General features: G+C 60.6%; 1 protein-coding gene across 1 annotated transcript; it reads right to left on the bottom strand.

Annotated features, from left to right (window-relative positions):
• Positions 1-1,117: 1,117 nt before the first annotated feature.
• On the bottom strand, positions 1,118-22,308 carry NR5A1 (nuclear receptor subfamily 5 group A member 1). Its single transcript, XM_058524029.1, is given in 8 exon segments — positions 1,118-1,393; positions 8,909-9,056; positions 10,935-11,054; positions 17,960-18,401; positions 18,403-18,586; positions 20,640-20,781; positions 20,890-21,006; positions 22,220-22,308. Coding segments are annotated over 7 exon segments (1,386 nt in total). The 5' UTR covers positions 20,992-21,006; positions 22,220-22,308; the 3' UTR covers positions 1,118-1,145.
• Positions 22,309-22,650: the final 342 nt, after the last annotated feature.

Genomic DNA, 22,650 nt, shown 5'->3' on the forward strand with positions numbered 1-22,650 from the left:
AGCAAGGGACCCAACGGGACAGGGCCAATGGGGGAATGTCCCTGATCTGGAGACCCACATACCCTCCCTAGGTCACCCATATTCCCACCCACAGAGACTATGAGCCCCCCACAGGGCATCCTGCTGTTCGTCTAGTGGGGTGGGGGGCAAGCAACAGCTCTTCTCTGGATTGGAGTGGGGGCTCAGAAATAATGACCCAGTACCACCCAGGAGGAACCTGGTATGAGGGTGTCTGGGGAGAAACCATGGGCGGTACTTGGTGCTAATCCAGTCCCAGCCTCAACCCTCACATCTGTCCCCTGCCCCCCACATACACACCTTTCAAGGAGTAACTAAATTAAAAACCCAACAAATTAAAAAACAACAACAACGACAACAACAACCCTTTTGACTACAGCCTTGCAGATAAACACCAGCCTGGGCTGGCCACCTGGGGGTAGGGCTAGAATGTTGATTATGCCAAAGGTCTCGTCTGGTGGGAGAGGGATAGAAGGATGATTGTAGCACAATTCTTTTCCGATAACGCGTCGGAGTCCCCCCCTGCAGAAGTCAGAGCAGGTAGAAGGGCCAGGGAGGAGGACTTTTCATCCTAACCAGTCTCCCCGTGTCCTCTAGGGCCAACAGCCCCTGCCCACTTTTGCAAACTCAGTTTATCCATAGTTTATGAAACAGAGGGCTTTCCTCCTGGTCGCTATGAGGGGGTGCTGGAGACCCTCTCTTCTCCCCCAGCTGATGCCTACTCAACCTCTCTCTGCCTCTGTTTCCAGAAGAGGGGGAAGGGATGACCTCTGACCCAAGGGACATCGAGGCCCACCAGGGAATCCTTTACCTCCTCCCTGGACCTGTGCTCCAGACTCCAGGACAGACAGCTGGGAGCAGGGGGAGGGGGAGGGGGTGGTTAGCAGCTGCCTCCTTGGGGCACTCTGAGTGGCAGGCAAGTGCCAGTGGCGAATGGGGGCCACCCCACCTCAGCCAGGTCCTGCCCACCTTCACCCACCTTCCCAACACAAGGCTTCAGAGAGCTCAGGGGCAGGGGCCTACGGGGTGGGGCTCCTGGGTGGGCATGATAGAAGCAACCATCTGGAGGGCCGCGGGGGTGGCTGCGAGCCCTCCCCCGCCCAGTCCCGGCCCCACCCGGCCCAGGCTCAAGTCTGCTTGGCTTGCAGCATCTCGATGAGCAGGTTGTTGCGGGGCATCTCGTTGCCCAGGTGCTTGTGGTACAGGTATTCCTTGGCCTGCATGCTCAGTGCCCGCACCTCCACCAGGCACAGCAGCAGCTGCTGGAACTTGTCCCCGCAGTGCGGGTAGTGGCACAGGGTGTAATCGAGCAGGGCGGTGTTGGCCTTCTCCTGAGCATCCTTCACCAGGCTGTGGTTATTCAAGAACTTCACATCTGCAAAGGGAGGAGCTGTGTCACCATCACCAGCCATCACATCGACAGTCCCTGGCACCACCAACACCAGCGCCCCTGTGATTGGCCAAGACGTGCGCACGGCCACCATCAATGACACAACCACCATCTCCCGTCACCACATCACCATCACCCTGGTCATCACCACAGCTGATGGACACTGCCACCCTTATCAGTCACCAATACTGACATCCTGTGTTTTTCCCAAACATGGCCCTTGCTGCCATCATCAACCAAACCTCCATCATTCCTGTCACCACCATCATCACCATAACCATAGTTCCACACAGCCATCCTTAGCAGTCACCAGCACCAACATCCCTGTGGTCATCACAAACACAGCCACCGCCACCATCAACCAGCCAACCACAATCCCCTGTCACCATCATTGCCTCCATTGTCATCATCACGGTCACAGTGACACCTCCATCATCACCAAGACCATCACCAACCTCACCAGGTATATCCCTGGGCATGTTATGTAACCTCTCAATTTCCTCATCTGTAAAACGAGGGTGACGATAGCACCTACTTCACAGGGAGTCAATAGGTGGAAAGTGCTAGAACAGTGTCTGGCATGTAACAAGGCTCAGTATGTTAGTTGTTACCATTATTACACCTACTCTCACCATGGCCATTGTCAACACCATCCCCATCTCCATGGTCAAAACCATCCTGTCGCCATCATCCCCGTGGGGGTCACCATCAGCATCACCCCCCCACCACGACCATCACTGTCCCATCATCAGCACCACCACCAGAGGGCGCACTGTGAGTGGAAGGGTCCCCTCTCACGACTTCGAGGCACGTGCACTGGTGGCCCCACTCTAGAGGGCGGCAGGCTCTCCTGTGGTCGACCCTCTGACCAATCAGGAGGCTCCAGTACCCAAGGAGATTCTCTCGTGGGGCCACAGGGGACACGGGCATTCACTGCAGCAGTGTGTGTGGTGATGGGGAGGGGCCTGGATGTACCCCAGGGAGACATGGTGGCTGCACCCCCGGGAGTCCTGTGCAGTGGACAGAAGGAACGGAGCAGACATTACACAGAGCAAATGGACAGATCTTTAAAAGCATGGGGCGGAGTGGAAAAAACAGAAAAGATCTAGAAGGAGATCTATCAGGCAAAGCCATCTATGTAAATTAAAAATGCATGCACAGAAATCGTGCACAATATGTAAGAACAGGGACAAAGAAGAAGATGCAAGTTCAACATGAAAGGCCTTCTTCCTCTATGAGAAGGGCCACGTCCACCTTGCCGGGGTGAGAGCATGGTGGCAGGGGCCTGCGCAGGTGCCTGGCCCCCAGGGGTGCCCAGAGAGGGTCAGTTTCCTGTCACGCGAGTCCTCATCTCTGCCTGCAGGCCTCTGTGGGCTCCTGGGCAGCATCCCCAGCTGGTGCCCTGCCTAGACACGGAGGAATCCACAGAATCAGTCCCCTGCCCCCAGGTCCTAGCCCAGCCTTGCCTGGGATGTGGCGCCAGAGGCTCAGAAAATGGTCGTCCGTCCACTTCCCCTCCGCCCCCGTCACCCCCAGCCCTGCTGCGGGGGCGTCCCGAGCCACCATGTGCAGCTCATGGCCCTTCTAATCCCTCTTAACACCCGCTGCGCCATGAGGGCTTCGTGCTCCTGGCAACCCTGATCCCCAGCCGCCCCCAGCGCGCCCGCCGAGGCCCGTGTTGTCCAAAGTTGGATTTAGGGAAACCCGAGCTGGGCCGGGGGCGTATGGCAGGATCTGGGCCCGATCCTCCACCGCATCCCTGGCCCCCTCACCTCCCTTCAGTAAATGAGCCAGGGTCATTTTCTTCTTGGCCTCCCCCAAATCACCATTAGCCCATAAGGCACCTTTGCGCCAATTAGAAAGAAGTTCCCCCTTGTCCACAGAGAGAGAGCTTGGCGAGGGGCAGGTAGGCTAGATTTCAGCCTCTACTTATCCCCTGCCTAGGTCCCCTTGTGCAGTAAACACCCTGCCCAACTGTACAGAGCAGCCCTGTTCCCTAGCTTGGCCCACTCCAGACACATTCAAAGGTCATGGGAAGTCTCCCCACCTCACTGGCCTCCTGGGGGCAAGAGGTGCCTACCGGCCCCATCCCTTTCCCAACCTCTTTCCATCCCAATCCTGTCCCATCTACCTTCACCCCCCACCAACCTCAGGGCTGGGCAATTTTCCTGACATTGTCTTCTGACAATTCACAATAGGAGGCTGGGGGTCCAGAGAAGGGTATGGACCAGCTCAAGGCCACACAGCAGTAAAGGGGCCCAGAGGAAATGGTTGGGGGTGGGGGGAGGACTGGCTAGGAGGCTGCAGTAGAGGCAGGAGGTGGGGGGGAGGACCAGGGCCTCGGCTTTACCAGGATTTACTGTTCTCAGCAGCGCCGTGCAGGGACAAGGGGCAGAGAGCGGGGGATGGGGACAGCAAGGACAGCTTTCAGGGACAGCCCCGATCCTAGCAGTTCTGTGGGTCCCGCAGCTCTCTGCAGGCTGGAGACCCCCCTGTCCGCATGAGTGGGCTACAGGGCTCGGGGAGGGAAGCACGGTCACTAACTGAGCCCAGCGACTGCAGCATAAGTGCCCCCAGTTTCCCGGGCATCCGCCAGGCACCTTGACCCAGCTCAGTTAATCCCACAGACGCCCAGGCAGGCAGGGAAGGCACAGGGACAGTGGGACGTGCCTGGGACGCACAAGAGATGCCCGAGTCTGGATTCAAACCCAGCTCTCTCTGGCTCCGAAGCCCTGCGGGCAAGCAGGGGAGTGGTCAGGCTTGGGCATAATAACTTTACGTGTCATCCAATCCAGGAGTCCCAGCCGAGGCCCCCACCCCTGGGGGTCTAGGTTTCCCCAGAGAGGCTACTCAGTGCCTCCAGACTCAACTTCCCCCCTGCCTTGGAGGAGACCACCGTCAAGTCACGCCCCTTCTCCCCGTGCCCCCTTCTAAAGAGACTATTGTGAGGATTCTGTAGGATCACGGATGTGACAGGAGCAACGTCCCCCAGAACACCATGCCCTTCCTCGATTAGACACGGGACCAGGGGTCACACGAATCTGGAGACGCCCCCTAAATGTGTCCAGGGTTCAAATTCCAGCTCTGCCACCAGCTGGGCGACCTTGGGCACGTCCCTCCCCCTCTCTGAGCCGCAGTTCCCTTCATCTGCAAAATGGGGGCACATTCCTCTCTTCTGCACGGGGAGCCCAAGAACTGCACCTGATCCGTGAGCCGCCGCAGGGTGGAGCCGGGCGCGCTGGAGAAAAGCCTGCGCGGTGCCCCCAGCCCGCTGGGCTCCCGGCAATCCTGGGTGTGGGTGGTGGGAGGCGGCTGGGAGGGGCCCCCCACCTCGAGAGCAGCCCGCTAGCTCTGCGGAGCCGGGGGCCCCCAGGTTCTCAGAAAAGCCCCCTTTTCACGGTTTAATTGAATATTTGAATAATCCTTTCATTCCAGCGAGGCATAAAGAATGTTGTCCCAATAGCGGTGACTCAGGCAGGCGCCCCCGCGCACAATGGCCCCTCGAGTGGGGCTGCTATTCAGGCCGCCTTTTGTTGGCGCGGAGCTGTGGGTAAATTGCAAACGCTTAAGGGAACGCTGGAGCCGCCGCCTCAATGGAAGCCGGGAAATCGAATGTTAGGTCAATCCATTAAGCTTCGATTAAGTCCTCTGCGGAACAATGCCCGCAGGGCCCATCTTCATAAACACCGCGACTGCCAGGAGAGAGGCACTAATTTTAATTAAGCCTCCTTACCTGCCTCCACGCCTGCCCGAGCCGGCTATTTAGACGCCAAATGGCACCCTTCTGTGGAGGCAGGGGAGAAGGAGGCGCTGAGGGGGCTGGAGGGCCGTGGGGTGGGGTGGGGTGTGGCGGGGGATGGTCATCACACGAGTTCAGGCTGCCCGGCCTGGGGAGGCGCTGTCCCGAGGGTGCCGCCCAGCGTGCCAGCTGGAGACCCACTGGCAAGTGGCGTCCCTCCCGGGGACCGGGTTCCCTGGGGGCCCAGCTCTGGTGGTCTAGCTGGGGTCATGAGCGGAGCCTCCTCCCACCTTTTAGAGTCTGGGCACATCTTCCCCTTTGTCTTGCCCAAATTTGTCCCCTTCACCCCAGCCCCAGGGCTAGCCTCCTGCAGGGCTCTGGGCTGCCACCTGCCCTTGTCCCATGCTGCAGTTGGAAGGAAGTTAGAAGAAAGCTAAAATGCCAATTTGATCCTGTTACTCCCTGCTGAAAATCCTTCCCAAGGGAAGGCTGAAGGTACTTGGCCTGGCATTCAAGGCTGTGCACAGCTCAGCCCCCGCCCACCTCACCAGCCTCCTCTCCACCCTCTCCCTGCCCCACAGCCACACCAAACTTTCAGGATTCTCCATACTTTTGCACAAGCTCTTCCTTCAGGCTGGAATACCCATGCTGCTGCCTGCTTTGTTTCACCCAGAACACTCCTACTCATACTGTAAGGCCCACCTCAGAGGCCCCTCTTCCAAGAGGCCTTCCGTGACATCCTGAGTGTAACTGGTTTCTCCGCTTTGGCCCAACCCTAATCACACTAGACGGCTCAGGCTCCTCTCCTAACCTGGAACCTGTCAGCCAACAGTCTCCGTGGCTCACCTGGCCTCCTCTCTCGCTGCTCCCATGAGCTCAGGCAGGCCCAGGTCCTGGGGCCTTCTCCTCCTCCCCTCCCAGTCTCAGCCTCGCTAGAGTTTCTGGCCTGCTGGGCTGGGTGCTCCCCATCTCAGCCAGACCTATGTCCCTGTCCCCAAAAGCAAGGCACTGAGCCAGACACACAGCGTGCAAGAAAGACAGAGACTGACTCTTTGGTTCATTCACTCCATTCATTCACTTGTTCATTCGCTCATTAACTTCATAATGATGGTTATGATGAAAACAATGATGACGCATTCCAAGGGGCCAGGCCATGCGCTGAACACCTTGGGGAATTCTCTCATTAAATCCTCATAGCAAGTTAAGGATTATGATGATGGTCATTTTACAGACGGGGAAATAGAGGCTCAGAGAGGGGACTGACTTGCTCAAGGACACAGCCAGAGAGCGAGTCCAGATTTAGAATCCAGTGGTCTGTCTCTAGTCCCATTCCTAATCACTGTACCCCACCCCCGCCTCGCACGTGCACACACACGCACGCACGCGCACGCGCACCCACATGCACGCACTCGCACTCCTCTATCCACCCCTCCAGCCTGTTCCAGCCAAGCCCTGTAGACAGTCCCAGTCTCTCAGGCCCCAGCTGCCGCCTCTGGAAAACAGGAGGAAGGCTAGCAGGAAGGGGGCCCGGCACTCATGGTTCTGAGCACGGCCCTCACCTGGACCCGGGAGAAGAGGGCCAGGCTCAGCTTAGCTGTCCTTCTCATGCCCCACGGAAGGAGAAGTCCCGGCTTTATCTCCTAGCGGAGGCCAGAGCCGCGCTGGGCCTGGTAGCCCCCAGCGCCTGGGGCTTCAGTGGGAAGAAGGGCTGGGGCTCAGGCCCTGGATGGTCTGGAAAGCCAAGACATGGTCCCTGTTCTGCAGGGGCGCCCAAGGATAGACGGAGCCCTGGCCAAGGAGACTGGTGGCTGGCAGCCCACCCTCCACCCAGCTCTCCCTAGGACCTCCCTGGCCGCCTCCTGATGGCCGTCAGTTGAAGAACTGTCACCTCACCAACCACCCAGACCGCCACCGATCCCGCCCTCCATGTGCCTCCAAGCACCACCCATCCCTCCAAACTCCTCACGTCTCCAGATGTCCCCAGTGGCTCCCCAGTGACACACGGATTCCTCATACGTGACACATAAAAAAACCACAAGCCTGTAAAAGTTCATGTTTGAAAACAAGACACCAACACAAAGGCACACGTACACACGTGGAACTCCTGGAGCCGCCACCCCCAGCCACACACATGGCCTTCCCAGAGCCTGGCAGCTCTCAGAGACAAGGTGGGGAGGAGGGTACCCCCAGAGGCAGAGGAAGGAGGGGGCCTCCCCCTGCTGGAGCCAGCCTGGCCTGCGCCCCCATGACTCCTCCGAGGGCTTCGGGCCACAGCTCCTAAGTGGCTGCCCAAGATTCTGCCCCCACCCCTCACCGTGACTGTCCCTACCCCCGCTGCAGAGCCCTCCTGGTGTCTGGAGAGGAGGCCAGCAGCTTTGCAGTTATACCCTCCAGCCATCAGCCTATTGTGGCAGAGTCAGGTGCCCAGCCCACGGCACCCAGTCACATGGCCATGGCCTGAGCACTGGGCTCCCCACAATCAACATTTCACTAATCACCCCCTCCTGGCTCACTTCTCTGCTTCCCCAACTCCCTCCACTCTTGGGCAGACACACCCTTGCCAGACTGTGGCTATAATGCCATCTGCTACAAAGACAATGTCTCAGTTCTGCTCCCTCCCCAGGTGATGAGGCATTCATGCCACTCTGTTCCAACCTTCCATCCCATCTACACCTCTGCTAAAAGATTTATCCACCCAGCAAACTCCTACTCATCCTCCAAAACCCTGCTCAGATGTCCGTCTTCCAGGAAGTCTTCCAGGCAGAGCCCTTGCTGCTCACCCTGGGCTCCCCATCTCTCTGTCCCAGCCCTGGTTACACTGGCTAAAGGCCTCTCCTGGACTGGGAGCCACCTGAGAACAAGGAAAACCTCTATGTTCGCAGCATCGCTGGGCACAGAGAGGGCACTGGAGATGGTTTGCTGGGTAAAGGAGGACAGAAGGAGGGGGGCCTGATGAGAGCCAGAGGGAGGATGGGGACTGGGGCGGCACAGGCCAGGCCGGGGTCAGGAGGGTGATGCCAGACACCTGGGGAGGGGCGGGCTGGTGGCTGGGCCCTCCTCTGCCTCTTCCCTGCTTCATTTTCCTCCTTAGTACTTACTGCAGTCTCCCGGGCTACATACTTTACTAATTTCACTAGTTCACATATTTTACTAATCATATTATGCTGATTGTCTCTCCCCGAGAAAGTCAGCTCCAGGAGACAGGGATTTGGGGTCTATTTTGTGCACGCTGCATCCCTGGGGCCTTACACGGTGCAGATGCTCAGCACAAGTTTGTAGAATGAATGAGTGAGTGAAGGAAGGAATGGGCAAGGCGTCTGGACCCCAAAGAGCTCAGAGTCAGAATGTGGACCCTCCTAGAGCCAGGGATTAGGAAACTCAGGGCCCCCGGACGGGAGCCAGGGGACAGAAGCTCCCGAAGTCGCACAGGCATTTTCTGGAGGTGGCATGAGCTCTTTCCTGGGTTTTCAGCCAGGAATTTACCAAATTCTCGGGAGGGCTCCTTGTCCCATAAAGGGGAATCTTAGACATTAGCTTGGCCCTCTCTACTTCCACACAGAGAACCCGAGGCCCAGAGAAGAAGCAACCTTCATTTTAAGAGCCAGGCCCTGGGCCGGGTCCCCCCACACTCCTATTCACTAAGGGAGGGGTCCTTGCCCCACTGAGGCCCCGTGGCACACAGCCCTATCCTGGGGTCTCGAGGCCAGCCCAACCATCCGCCCCGTGCCCCTGCCCCCCCAGGCCCCGCTCAGGCCACTCACCGAGGCTGAAGAGGATGAGGAACTTGAGGCAGACAAACTCCTGGCGGTCGAGCTGCAGCGCATGCAGCTGCAGCACCAGCTCCTGGGCCCGCAGCACCAGGCCATGCAGCAGGGAGCCCGCCTGGGCCGCCACCGTGGTCAGCTCCACCTGGCGGGCGGAGGACAGGGTCAGGGGCAGCAGCGCGTAGGGCAGGAGGCTCTGATCAGGGACCCCGGGGACGGGCTGCTCAGAGGCTGGGGGTCAGGTGTGCCCAGCCTTGGAGCGGAGCCAGGTGGGGGCAGCATCTCCTCGGGCCCCAGGAACCCTCCCAGCCCCGATGGCAGGGCCCAGCCTTCCCAGCTCTCCTCACTGCCCGGCCGGGCTGAGGGCCCCACAACACCGGGCGAGTGGGTGCAGAGGGAAGGCTGAAGGGTTCTTCATGCACAAAGAGCCGCCGCCAGGCCCGGTGGTACAAACGGCTTTTGTGTCTTGTGTGTTGTCTGCAGAGAGTACCACGCAGTGCCGGGTGTGGGGGCAGAGGCGGGCAGGTCTGCCCGGGGACACGTGGATCCTGCCACATGACTCGGCCCCACGGGCCCACACGTGGATGCTCGGACTGGGGATGCGGTCACACCTCAGCTCACGCTCACACACACGCATGGACACACTCACGGGGTCGTCCACCCACTTCATGGAGTGAAGACACACACGCACCCTTGTATGGTCACGTCACGGGGGAACACAGACAGACACAGGCCTGTGTGTGTGTTCACACTGATGTGGGCAGATCTCGACACCCACATGTTTATGTGTGGAGGTATCTGCACAATAAAACACTGGCAAACGCACACACATACACACATGCTGGACATTCCCGTGGCCTCAGAGGCTGACCCACACGTTGTAAGGGCCAACACAAACACACTCATCCCTCAGATGCTCCTCATCTGCACTCACAGGTGGCCTTACAGTCACCCCCTCGTGACAGTGTTCCCCGGCCACGGACGGCCTGAGGCAGGCAGGGCGAGAACTGAGGATGGGGACAGAGAGCCAGGGGTGGAGGCAGCGGGTGGGGAGCAGGGCCTCGGTCTCCACGGTCACCCCACAGCACCTGTCAAGCCCGCTCCTCCTGGGTCCCCACCCCGGAGTGAGGCTCCCTCCACCAGGCTAGACCCTGGACATCACCTCCCTTCTCCCTCCCTCCCTCCATATCCCCTACTCCGCCTCTCACCACATGGGGTCCTCCTCCTTGAATTGTCCCCTCCCAGAATCCTGAGCAGTGGGTGGCTGCCTCCAGGTCCTCCTTACCTCCCGTCTTGCCTCCTCCAAGAGCTTCCTCAAATACAATCTGGCTGCCTCCTTCCCCACTTAAACTCTCCCGTTGCTCCCTGCTGGATTTCAGCAGTTTCTGTGTTCTGGGCTCCCATCCTGGTGCCCCCAATTCCCTGCTCTAAGGGAGCCCCAAATTCTGACTCTGAGCTCTTTGGAGTCCAGACCCCTTTGCTCATTCATTCATTCAGGGTTTAAGGCCTAAAAGGTCTCATCCAACCCAGCCCCTAGCAACCCCTCCAGCCTTCTCTCTCGACTCATCCCACCCCCTACAGGGCCCTCGACCCCCCAAACCCATGTACCAGCAGACCAGTGGCCCCTGGGGGGGCAGTTCTAAACTTCCCTCTCTGAGCCTTTCTATCCCCTCTGCCTGTGGTGGAAGCAGGCCCCGCCCCTCCACCACCTTCCATTACCTGACCAATCCCTATTTATTCTCTCAAGACCCAGCACCACCATCACTTCCTCCAAGAGCCTCCTCTGACCCTCCCCACATCTCTGAGCTGCTTCCCTCAGAGGAGGGCTCCCCGGGGCTGGCTCCTCTCGAGGCCAGGGCCGGGCAGAGGGAGGTCGGGCCGCTGGGGATCCCGTGAACTTGGAGAAAGGGCTGATATTCAGGGTGCCCAGGGCCAGCCCTGGAGAGGCCTGGGACCTCTCCCGGGCCCGGCGCTCTGGAGGTGCACAGTGGGGGCGGCGCGGGGCACGGGAGGGTCTTGTCACCTCCTGCCCGGTGACCAGCAGGATGCTGCCCTCCTTGCCGTGTTGGATCTGGCGGTAGATGTGGTCGAACACCAGCAGCTCGCTCCAGCAGTTCTGCAGCAGCGTCATCTGGTCGGCCACCTGGGGGGAAGAGGCACGCAGGGTCCCGGTTCCAGCCAGGGGACCTTCCTCTCACCCCTCCCCCTCCCAACTCTCAGTCCAGAGGCTCAGCTGGGTCTGTGACCTGGGCAAGCTGCTTAACCTCTCTGTGCCCCGTCTGCCCCCCTGTCTGCTTCATCCCAGCGCGGCAGAGGCCTCGCAAAATTACTAATAAGAGGGTCTGACGAAGGTGATCAGGGCTCGGGTGGGCCTGGTTCCGGCCCCGGCTCTGCTTTTACAAGTTGTACAACCTTAAGCAAGTTCTACAACCTGCTGGGCCTTGGTTTTCTCATCCGGAAAGCGGGCAAAGTATTAGAAGGTGGCCTGGCACGTATTAGGCATCAATCAATGTTGGTGAATAACGTCCATGGAATTGGTTTGTGAAGGACTCCGTCACATGCCAGGGAAGATTATTATTCATTTAACCTTGTGCCCACTGGGCCTGTGGTCACATCTCTAGCAGCCTCAATCGCTCAAAGTCAAGCCACGCAGAGGGAACCGAGCTTCCCTGGGCCTTCTGCAGAGCTTGCAGGCTCCGGAGAAGAAAGGAGGGCCCGCTCGGCCTGCGGTCCAGCCCAGGAACGAGCAGGCAGATGGCAGTGGTCTGACTCGGAAGCAGGAACGGAACACCACGGGGCAGATTCTGACACCCAGCCTGTAATCGGGGCACTTGGTGCACAGGCCGGGACCTCCCCTGTGCGGGGGGCGCTCCCACTCTGAGGGGTCGCTACATTCTAAGAGTGGACACTCGTGACATTGGCCAGTGGGACTCAGGACCGTGGGATGCCAGAGCCAAAAGGGCCCCTGGGATCCCCTGGCCTTAACTCCTATCTTTCAGATGAAGAATCTGCCAGCCAGAGAGGGCGAGGGGCTCTCCTGAGACCCCAGAGAGGCAGAGCCAGGCGGGGCCCTGGCTGGCACTCTCAGTCCCCAACTCCCCACAGTGACAGACACTGAGCTCTCCTGGGCGTTCGGAACTGCCCTGGGCACTGCAGGTCATCCCAGGAAGACACAGGATAGAATCCAGTCCCTCTCAGCATCTGCGGCTCATCAGCCAGCCGCCGTCTACCCAGTGGGTCCTTCCTGGCACCTTCCTGGACCATGCCCTGTGTCGAATGCAAACCAGGACAGCTAAGAGTCACTGCACCGCAGCTCCACAACCTATGAGGCCGGTGCAGTTGCCACCCCCAATCCAGCAAGACAGGACACTGAGCCCAGAGAGGTCAAGTAACTTGCCCAAGGTCACACCACTCTGTCTGTGCTCTTAACCACCAGGTGTGGAAGAAGACCCACCCTTGCCTACCCAGGAGTTCATGGCATGCACATTACCTCCCCCATGAAGCCCTCCTTGATTCCTCCTCTTTCTGTGGTGCCCTCACCATCCTCTGGACATGGCACCTGCAACATCTGATGGCCCCAGTTCATGCCTGTCTTCCCCAATACCTGTGGGGTCTGAGGAGGCAGGACTGATGTCCAGCTTATCTCTGGGCGCCCAGAGAAGGGGTCAGTGAGTGGTTGATGGACAAGTATGTGCTCCCCAAGACACGCACAGAGAGCACAGAGGAACCACCCCCAGCCGGGGGCCAGAGGAGTCCGGGCAGCCCTTGGCCTGAGGGGAACTGGCCCGGAAGCCCCCTCTCCCTTTCTGTTCCCCTCCTTTCCTGGGGGCGGCCTGGGGCCTCTCCTCAGGCACCCAGAGGGCGAGAAAAAGTGGACAAAGAGCAAAGGGGGCAGCCAGACACACAGTCAGGCTTCCTCCAGGCCCCACAGCGCACACGGCTGAGAACAGGGGGAGGGTCTATCTCTGTCCTGCCCTGACTCACCAGCCTCCCGCCTCCCTTCCTCACCTCATCCCCTCGTCAAGAACCCACACCTCCCCCTCCCTCTCCTGGCAGAAAGTTCTTGCTAGAGCCCCATGACTGTCAGAACAGGAAGCCCAACCAGGAGACCCCAGGCTCGGCCACAGCTGGCCCTGGAGTGGAGGGACCAGGAGAGGCTGAGAACCGGGCGGGGGCGAGTCACAAAGACATCTCCCTTATCTCTCCGCAGGAAGTGCCCGGTGCCCAGAGAGCCGCTGGCACGAGGCCTCCCCGCGCCTCTCCAAGGAGGGAGGCAGGGCGAGCCCCGGCCCCGTTCCCGGCACGCCCGGGCCGCCTCACCCCTGCCCTATCGGTGAGGAAACGCCCGTCACAGATAAAGGGACAGAGGCGCGCCCCAGGTACCGCAGGGGGCTGGGCCTGCCCCGACGCCCCTGCCTGGCCCGGCTTCTGGGGAGCCTCGGAACTCCCAGTGCCCGAGTAGGAGACGCCTGCTCCCAGAGCCACCCTGGCCCACCCTGGGCGACCCAGATGGAGGCAGAGGGGCCGGAGGACGGGCAGGGCTGAGTTCTGCCCCTCACCCATTGGGGCCCTCGGGAGCAGACACCCTTGTGTCCGATTGAAGGAACAGGGGGTGGGGAGGTGGAAGGGTGAGAGATAAGGGGAGAATTAGGAGATAAGAGGCTGGACTTCGGGCAGAAAGCAGAAGGGGTCACAGTGACCCGGCTGGCCAAGCCCTGGGAGCAGACTCGGGACCCAGACCTCAGAGCCGGGAGTGAGGGCCCCTGCCCACGGGGCTGATAGGGGCGGCAGGGCAGACAAGCAATACGGTGGCTAAGCTTGGTGCCATGCGCCCTCTGCTCCCCAACTCGGCCATGCATCCTCCTTGGCCCTCATTTCCTGCTCTGAGAAATAGGAAAAACAAATCCTCCCTCCTTTGGTTAGAGAAAACGTGTGAGCACAGCGGCGTCAGTCGTGAAGGGTTCTGTCTGTGGCCCCGTGGCTGGCCCTCCTGGGGATGCTGCCCCGGACCCACCCCCAGCCAAGCAAATCTTGCCTGCCAGACCCTTCCTTGTTCTTCCCCTAGATGGACAGATGGACACATAAAGACACCAAACTCCAAAACACTCTTCACACAGAGGAACACACGTGTACACACACACACACACACACACACACACACACACACACACTTCCCTTTTTATTTAAAAGAAAACCAGAGGGCCGTAGCCGCCAGCCCCTCTCCACAGGAAAGCAGGTGGCTAAGAGGCTCACTTAACCAAAGAGGGTTGGTTTTTACCTTCCGTAGGTTTCTCCTTAAGCAAAAGGTTCCTCCTCTACCCTCAGGCTGCCCTGGGAACAAGGACATTTGCAGTCCTGGCCCTGGGGTCCCTTGTCGGCCTGGCCTGTCTGCTTGGCCCACCAGCTGCCCACCCCTCCTGCCCGTCAGCCACAAATCTCCCTGAAGCCTTGACACTTTGCAGCCTGCCTCAGAGACAGGGTATTTATGGGTGCCGAGCTGATCTGCCTCCCAGCAGGGCCCCCTCTGGAGCCCCCTGGGGTCTGATCAGTCTGGCGGCCGAAGGCCAGCAGGCTCTGTAATTCTCCAGTGGCTGACATGCCACGGGCTGGCCACAGCGCTCTCTCGGCCGAGTGGTCAGCGGGCCGTCATTTGTCAGCCCAGGACTGACAGAGTTACTGCCCCTTAAATGAAACCATATATCTGAGCAGTTAAATCTGTTGCCAATCGGGGGCCTCAGAGCCGGACGTCAAGGGTGAACTCATGTCAAGATGGGTCATTAGGTTCTCTTGGCCCTCGCCTCTAACTCCCTGATTCCTATCTTGCATCCTCCCTGCCTGTCCTTCACGGAACTGTCCAGAGAGCCTCACCGTCTGGGCCTACAAACTGCACTGCCCCCCACTCAGCAGCAAGAACCGGTGAGTTTCTGCTACCTTGCAGGTACGAAATTACTTTATAAGCCCAGGGCAAGGTGGGCCCCATCTTCTCCCAGAACTCCAGCCTGCTCAGAGGACTGTGGATACAATGTACCCTTTCTTACTCTGCCCGCCAGGTGTGTATACCACCTGCAAGCATAGGTTAAATTGTACAGCAGCAGAGGAAGACAGTGAGGAGGGGAGCTGCTGCTCTCCCTTACTGAACACGTCCTGTATTCTGCACCCTGGGCTAAATTCTTTACTGGCCTGGCTCACTAAACCCTTCCAGCAACCCTATGAGGTGGATATTATCTCAACTCCCCCATTTTATAGATGAGAAAACTGAGGCCCAGAGGAGTAAAGTCATTTGCCCAAAGTGGCAGAGCTGGAACTTGAACACAGGCCTCTCTGATTCTGGTCTTTGTTATTAACTTCTGTGCCACTGTCAGATCGAACACACCATGACTGTGTGAGATGGAAAAATAGAGACAGAGGGACATCCAAGCTGGAAAAGAGGATGGAGGAGGAGATCCCCAAGAGGGCATCCAGAGTCCCAATATCTGGGTTCCCAGCATCCCTGACAGCTCAGCAAAGACCCCAGGCCTTCCCCTGGGCAGCAAGATGTTGTCAGCCTCATAGAGGGCTGAGTGATCTCTGGGGAGACCTCAGGCTCTGTGACGGGAGCCCTCCCTAACCCGAGATGGGGGGCCTCAGCCAGCCCTGGCAGGCTGTCCATCACCCACTGCCAGAGGACCCACTCCTGGTCCAAGCTCTGCCTCTGACCCTGCCAACCTCTCCAGCCCTGGCTTCTAGGACCACTGGAACTTACGGACACATGATGCCTTTTCACACTTCTAGACATTTGCCTATGCTGTTACCACCTCCTGGAGTGCCCTTACCCTTGGACTGCTTTCTGAAAAGGTGCAGATCTAAGAAACCTTCCCTGACTTCCATAGATACAGCCATTTGCTTTCCTACTGGGCTCCCTCGGCCCCTCAGAGCCCTGGGCGCGCTGTGCTGGCATTATCCATGTGCATGTCTGTCTCCTCCTCTTGCCTGGCAGCCTCTGGGGTCCAATTCATTTCAATGTCCCCAGTGCCCAGCCCCAGGGCTACCCCACTCTCAGAGCTAGGGAGCCCCCTCTGCCATCTGCTAAGATGTGTCCTGCCTGAAGGTGAGGGGATAAATGGTCAGCCAAAAGGGAAAACAGAGTCACTCAGCATGCCTCCCACTTTTCTGCCTCCCACCTGTGGCTTTGCAAACAGACACTGGCCCAGGGCTCACTGGACCAGTGGGAAAGAAGTTCTACGTGGCTGATGAGAGACTCTCTAAGGGCTAGGCTGGTACTTATCTGCAAGGCTCCTTTACAGAGGGTAGTGACCATGGTTCATATTCCTGGGCTCGATTCAGAGACTCTGGGAAGGGGAAGCAGGAAGGTTTGGACCACAGAGAAGCCAGAAGCAGGAAAAAACACTCAGCGAACCTGGGACAAAAGCCCTTCCCATCCTGCGTGAAAACCCCTGAGAGACCAGGAAGGAGGCCGGAGGAAGTGCCCTGCCCCTGGATCCAGGGTTCTGGAAAGCCAGGAATGCTCTGCTCCTCCTCCCCTCTGCACTGGGAGCTCATGAGAAATCTGGAGGGGAAGCTGGCAACCAACCCAAGGGTCCCGGGATCCACATCCCCCACCAGGGCCTCCAGCCACGAGGGGAAGGCAGATGGGGCTGTTCAAGGCCCTGCCTCTTGTTTCATCCATGAGGTCGGCCCAGAGAGGGGGCAGGGGGAGAAGTCCCACCCCATGACAGACACATGGCTCATCCCCAGCCTCAGTCATGACAGGCTCTCCACAGAAGAAGCAGGAGCCATCACTGCCAATTCTTGACTCCCAGAGTAGCCCAGGCCCGCAGCCCCATGACGCTTCAAGGGCTCACCGTGCCCATCCTGGGCACACAGTGCCCCCGGCCCATCCGGCTACATGCCCCTGGAGGAAGCCCAGGCCCGAGTGGCGTCAGCACTGACAATGTGCTCAAGGCTGCAGTGGCCCCAGCAGAGAGGGCAAGAGGCCCTGCTGTTTACACCCAGCCCCGGAACAGCCAGGGGGGCCAGCCTGGGGGTGGCAAACACCGATAGGTCTGAACTAAAGAGTGTCCACGCCCGGACCAGGGAGGATGGGCCTTGGCCAGGCTTGGGGGGCCTCTGAGGTTGGCAGAACAACCTGATCATAGGGAGCCAGGGCACCAGAGGGGCAGCTCCCAGGCCTTGGGCCCTCCAAACCACTAGGCGAGATGACTGGGAAGTTCTTTCCTGTCTGGCCTCAGTTTCTCCTGCTGCTTTCCTGCTTACTTTAGCTGCAGGTACCTCAACCCAGGGGGGTGGAAGGCCTTGCAGTAGAGGAAGGCTGTCCTTCCTGGAAGATCAGTGACAGGCCAGCTGCCCTCCCACCTAGCTCCCCTGCACACACAGACACACATCCTGACACGTGACCGCCTGTCACGCAGGAGAGATGCAGAGACAGTAAGAGGCTTCACTTTAGCTGGGAAGGAGAAGGCCCACAAACATCCCAAACTCCGAGATACGAGGACCCCATCTGTGACGTGTGAGGCTGACGGGGAGTGGTGGCCTCTCCAGATATGAGGACAGGATGAGTTGGACCCACTTCCTGACACTGGGCTGGGGCAGCCAGAGACTCTCCCAAAGACTCAGATAGTCCTCTGGGGGAGCCCAGGGTCTCAGAGAAAGAGAGATAAATGCCTACCGAGACCCAGACTGGGAGAGAATCAGACACAGATGGAAGGAGCTGGAGAAACACAAAGAAGCAGAGACAGCACACCAGGGAGAGAGAGACAACAGAAAGAGACAGAGACAGAGATAAAAGAAACAGATGCTGTGAGAGATAGAGACTCAAAAAATAGAGGAGAGAGAGGGAGGGGTTGAGTGAGGAGGCAGGAGACCAGGAAGGAAGGCTGTGATGGACCAGAAACATCCCTCAGTGTCCCCAATGTGGCCTCCCTGTCCCCAGACGCTGCCGGAAGCCAGCGGGCAGGATGGCTGCATCCAAGGAGCCACTGAGACTGAGGCTGGGGCAGCTGAGCGGACACCCCAGATCCAGCGGCCAGCCAGGTGGAAGGAGGGACTCACCTCCAGCTCCTTGAAGACCATGCACCTGCGTGCCCAGTCCACGATGGAGATGAAGGTCTGGTCAGCCATCCTGCACAGGAGGTTGAAGGACGCAGGCTGGTCGGGGCGGCCTTTGGCTGGTTCCTGCAGGCAGCCGATGATGCGCGCCCGTACCTGGTCTTCGTCAGGCTCCAGCTGCAACAGCTGCAGGATGAGCTCAGGCACTCCGGGCCCTCCGGAGAACGGCTCTGGGTAGCCATACGGGGGCCCGGGCTGCGGAGGGCTGGCGTAGGGCTCCGGGTACTCAGACTTGATGGCACGGCCAGGGAAGGCAGGATAGAGGTAGCCAGCCAGTGGCCCGTTGGCGCTGGGCACGGCCATGGGCAGGGCTGGGGCCCCAAAGTCGCCCAGTGGCCCAGCAGGTGGCCCAGAGGCCAGGCTCTTGGGCTCAGACACATGCAGGCTGGGGGGCAGCATGTAGTCCGGGGGGGGAGGGGGGGGGAGGGGGCACCCCCATTGGGGGGCCTGTCTCCAGCTTGAAGCCATTGGCTCGAATCTGTGCCTTCTTCTGCTGCTTCAGGGCCCGGTCCCGCTTGTACATGGGCCCGAACTTGTTCCGGCCACCCCGCATGCGGTCGGCGCGCACGGCTGTGGGCAGAAGCAGGGGGTCAGGCCCACCCCTCCAAGCTACCCACAAGAGCGCCCCACTCACAGATCTTTCCTAAACAGATCTGACTGTGTCACTCCCTGGCTCAACATCTTTCATGGCTCCCAGTGCCCATGGATGAAGTCAGTCTCCTTAGTCTGGCATTCAAGGCCCTGTTCACCTTTCCAGGTTATCCCCCATGAGACCCTGTGTTCTTTCCACTCCACCACTCATCTCTCTGCTCCTCTGCTTGGCACTTCTCCTTCTGTCTCCATCCTGTCTTTGATATTCCTTCTGCCTCAAACCCTTTCCTTCTCTCATGCCTGTCAAACATCCAGCCCTGAGGTCACCACCTTCATGAAGTATTCCTGGATTCACCCAGACAGAATCCACTATCCTTGCCCCAGATGTCCGCCTCTTGCCCACTCTCATCCTGCTCAGTGAAATCACGTCACGTGACCCAGGCTGAGAGCTCCTGGGGGCTCAGCAATGGGTTCAGGTGCCCAGCACAGGGCCTGGCAGGGAGATGGTGACAGGAAGCGGGCCCTGGTCAGCCTTGTTCACAGCTGGGTCCTCTGTGTCCAGCTGCTCCTTGACTGCCTGCCTGACTCCATCAAACCCCTGTTGCAAAATGACTCAGGCTTCCCCCACTGCCTTCAGATTTGAAACTGAGTTTAGGGCTGGTCAGGGCTCTGTGCTGGGGGAAGGGACCTCCCTTGGTGACCAGATGTCCCTCTGCCTGGCCAAGAATGTGTCACCAGCCGGAGCCAACAGGTGCGTCTCTGCAGCTGTAGTGTGGCCCCAGCCCCTGCTCACAGGATCCCACCCTGGGCTCCAGGAGAAGGGAGAGAACAGGACGGAGAGGGCGGTGCTCAGCCAGCGATGGGTCTTGGGGGCCTGCCCAGTCAGTCCTGCCCTCCACTGCCTCATGCCCCACCAGGGGTTTCTGCTGCTCACAGCAACCAGCTGCCCTGGCCCCTCAGGACCTGGAGCTGGGGGCCTGGGCTCTGGGGACAGGACAAGATCTCCCCCTCCCATCCAGGAGTCCTTCTTCTAGGTGGCAGAGCTTGTGGTCTGCAGCTCTCAGAGCCACTAGGGGCCTTCTACATGCTTAAAAACTTTAGCCAACAGCTGCCTGCTGGGCGCACAGCCCGGCTGGGGCCAGCGGGGTGGAAACCTACGCCTGTCCACCCTCAGAGAGCCTGAGTCTTTCCTGCTGAACCCGTTTCTCCTCCCCTCTGGACTGAGAGCTGGGGGTGGGGAGGCAAGGATGGGCCTGGGTCCTCTGGGGGCAATTGTTCTCCGCTCCCCAGCCCTCTCAGGGCCTGGCTAAGAAACACGGAGGGAAGGAATCTCACCCGCTGAGTGAGCGAACTGAGTGAATCTTTCAGAAGGGTGGACAGACGCACAGATGGGTGGGCTGGAGGAGTGAGGGCTGCACAGCGATGATGGACAGATGATAACATAAATAATGATATGATAATAGTGAAACTGTGGAGCGTTTACTCTGTGCCAGGCACGTGCTAGGAGCTTTTCATCCAGTTCTCTCACACTAACCCAAGGAGGAAGGCACTACTATTAGGTCCATTTTTCAGATGGGGAATCTGCAGCTCAGAGAGGTTAAGGAACTTGCCCAATGTCACCCAACCTGTAAGTCGTGGCACTGGGACTTGCACTCTGGTAAAGGTATTGAACGCCTTGGCTCTGGCTGGTGCTGGGTGTCAGAGGGCCAGAGGGAGGAGCTCTAAGGGGCTCTGGGTATGCTGCCCCCTGTCCCCGCCTCGCCAAGGGCTGGGGACAGGGTCATCTCCCTGGGGCTCACTTGAGATACTTCTAACCCAATCCAGGCTCGGCCGGCATGCATCCGGTCACCCGGACGGACACCAGTCCTCACCCCTACCCCGCAGAGATCAGGGCCCTAATGTCCCGCGAGGGGCCAACCGCCGGCCCCCGAAACTTGAAGAAGGCCATTGGTGCCCTCCCCTCCCCCTTCCCCCACCCCCACCCCCTCTCGCCATCAGAGGTCACGGTCTAAGGCCCGGGCGGCGCGCGCACCTTCCAGGCGCATCCCCACCGTCAGGCACTTCTGGAAGCGGCAGAAGGGACAGCGCTTGCGCTGCGTCTTGTCGATCTTGCAGCTCTGGCTCTCGGTGCACGTGTAGTGCTTGTTGTTCTGCACCGTGCGCTTGAAGAAGCCCTGGGGGAGCGGGACATCAGTGCGGGGGGGCCCGGCCCCTCTCGGTGCCCCCAGCAGGGCTTTCCTTCGCGGCCCGCCCGCCCGGACCCCCGCCGGCCGCCCGCTCACCTTGCAGCTCTCGCATGTGAGCAGCCCGTAGTGGTAGCCGGACACCTTGTCCCCACACACGGGGCACAGCTCGTCCAGGTCCTCGTCGTACGAATAGTCCATGCCCGCGGCGTCCGCCTGCCGAGGGGGGACGGTGTCACCGCGGGCAGCACGGGTCCTGCACCCCCGGCCGCGCGCCCACGACGCCCTCCGTGTGGGCCCGGCCCGCTGCCCATCACAGCGCCCGGGTCACGCCGCGGGCCAGGCGCCCCGTTAGGGCGCCCCGAGCAGCCGGTGCCCGGCCTCACTGACCCCGTCCCCGCGCGCCCCGCCCCCGGGGCCCCTCCCGCCCTGCCCCCGCCGCCCCGGATCCCGGACCCTCGGAGTCGATGCGCTTTGATCCGGATTCGTTCGTCTGAGAACAAAACCCCGATTCTGAGAAAACGAGATGGGCTCGGCCGCTCGGGAACGCCGATGAACCCGGGTAGAGTGGGGCCCAAGTGTTCCGAGGATCCGACAGAGACGAGGGGACAGAGATGAAGTCTGGGAGAGACGGGGAGATGCGCAGAGACGAAAGCGAGAGACACCGACCGGCGCTGCTGAACGGAGAGGGGACCCCGGGCGACAGAGACAACGAAAATCCGCGAGTGACAGAGACACATGATGCAGAGTCAGAGAAAACCTGGGGAGACAAGACAGACAGAGACAGAGAGAGAGATCAGAGACACCGAGAGACGGAGGCCCAAAGAGAAAACCTGGAGGAGACAGACGCAGAGCCAGGGACACGAGCTGGCGGACGAGCGACTGACCGAGACATCGAGAGACAAGAGAAACCTGGGCGAGGAGGAGGCAGGGACAGGACAGAGACACTGAGAGAAAACCTGGAGAGACGAGGCGCCCAGCCAGGGGTCGGGGAGGGGAGACGCCCGGACACGCCCGGCCCGGCGCCCGAGCTCCAGGCGCGCCCCGCAGAGCCGGCCCCGAACACGGCTGGAGCTGAGAGGGAAACGACGGCGCCCGGGCCGGAGCCTGAGCGCGCGGAGCCGCGGGGCCCCGGCTGGACAGACAAAGCCCGCGGCCGCGACGGCAACGGAGGCGCAGCCCGAGACGTCGGGCGGAGAGCCGGCGAAGAGCGCGCGGCGGAGACGGCGGGCGCCGGGCGAGGGGTCGCAGGCCGGGCGCGAGGCGCAGAGACCTCGGGCGGAGACTCCGCGGGCTCCGGGAGGCCGAGACCCAGGCTGGGAAGCGACCTCGGGCGGAGAGTCGAAGTCCCGAAGAGGGAAGCGCTCCGGGCCCGGGCCCGGGCGGCGAGAAGGGGCGCGACGGCGGCCGCGGCCCGCCCGGCGCCCACCTGGCGGCTCCTGCGCGCAGCAGCGCCCGCGTCCCGCCCGCGCGGAGCCCGCACCTCCCGGCCGCGCCGCCGCCGGCGATGAGCCGCACCCGGGCGCAGCGCCGCCCGCCCGCGATGACGGCCGCTCGGGCCGGGGGCGGGGAGGCGGGGGCGCGGGGCTGGCGGCGCGGGGCCTCGGCGCTCCCCCACCCCCTCTCCCCGCCCCGCCGCCTCCCCGGCCGCGCCGTGGCGCACCTGGGACCCGGGCCCCTCCGCCGCCAATGCGCGCTGCGCGAACCCGCCGCGCCGGGGCCAGGGGTCGGCCCCTCTGTATTGGCGCGTGCGGTATCCGGGGGCGGAGGCCCGGCCCGCGCCCTACTCCGCCACCCAGCCGGGCTCGCGCCTTTACCCTCGCCCTCTCGACCGCTCATCCCTAGCCTGGCCCCTCGGAG

This window comes from Diceros bicornis, chromosome 28 (assembly GCF_020826845.1).
Source record: "Diceros bicornis minor isolate mBicDic1 chromosome 28, mDicBic1.mat.cur, whole genome shotgun sequence".
NCBI lineage: Eukaryota > Metazoa > Chordata > Mammalia > Perissodactyla > Rhinocerotidae > Diceros > Diceros bicornis.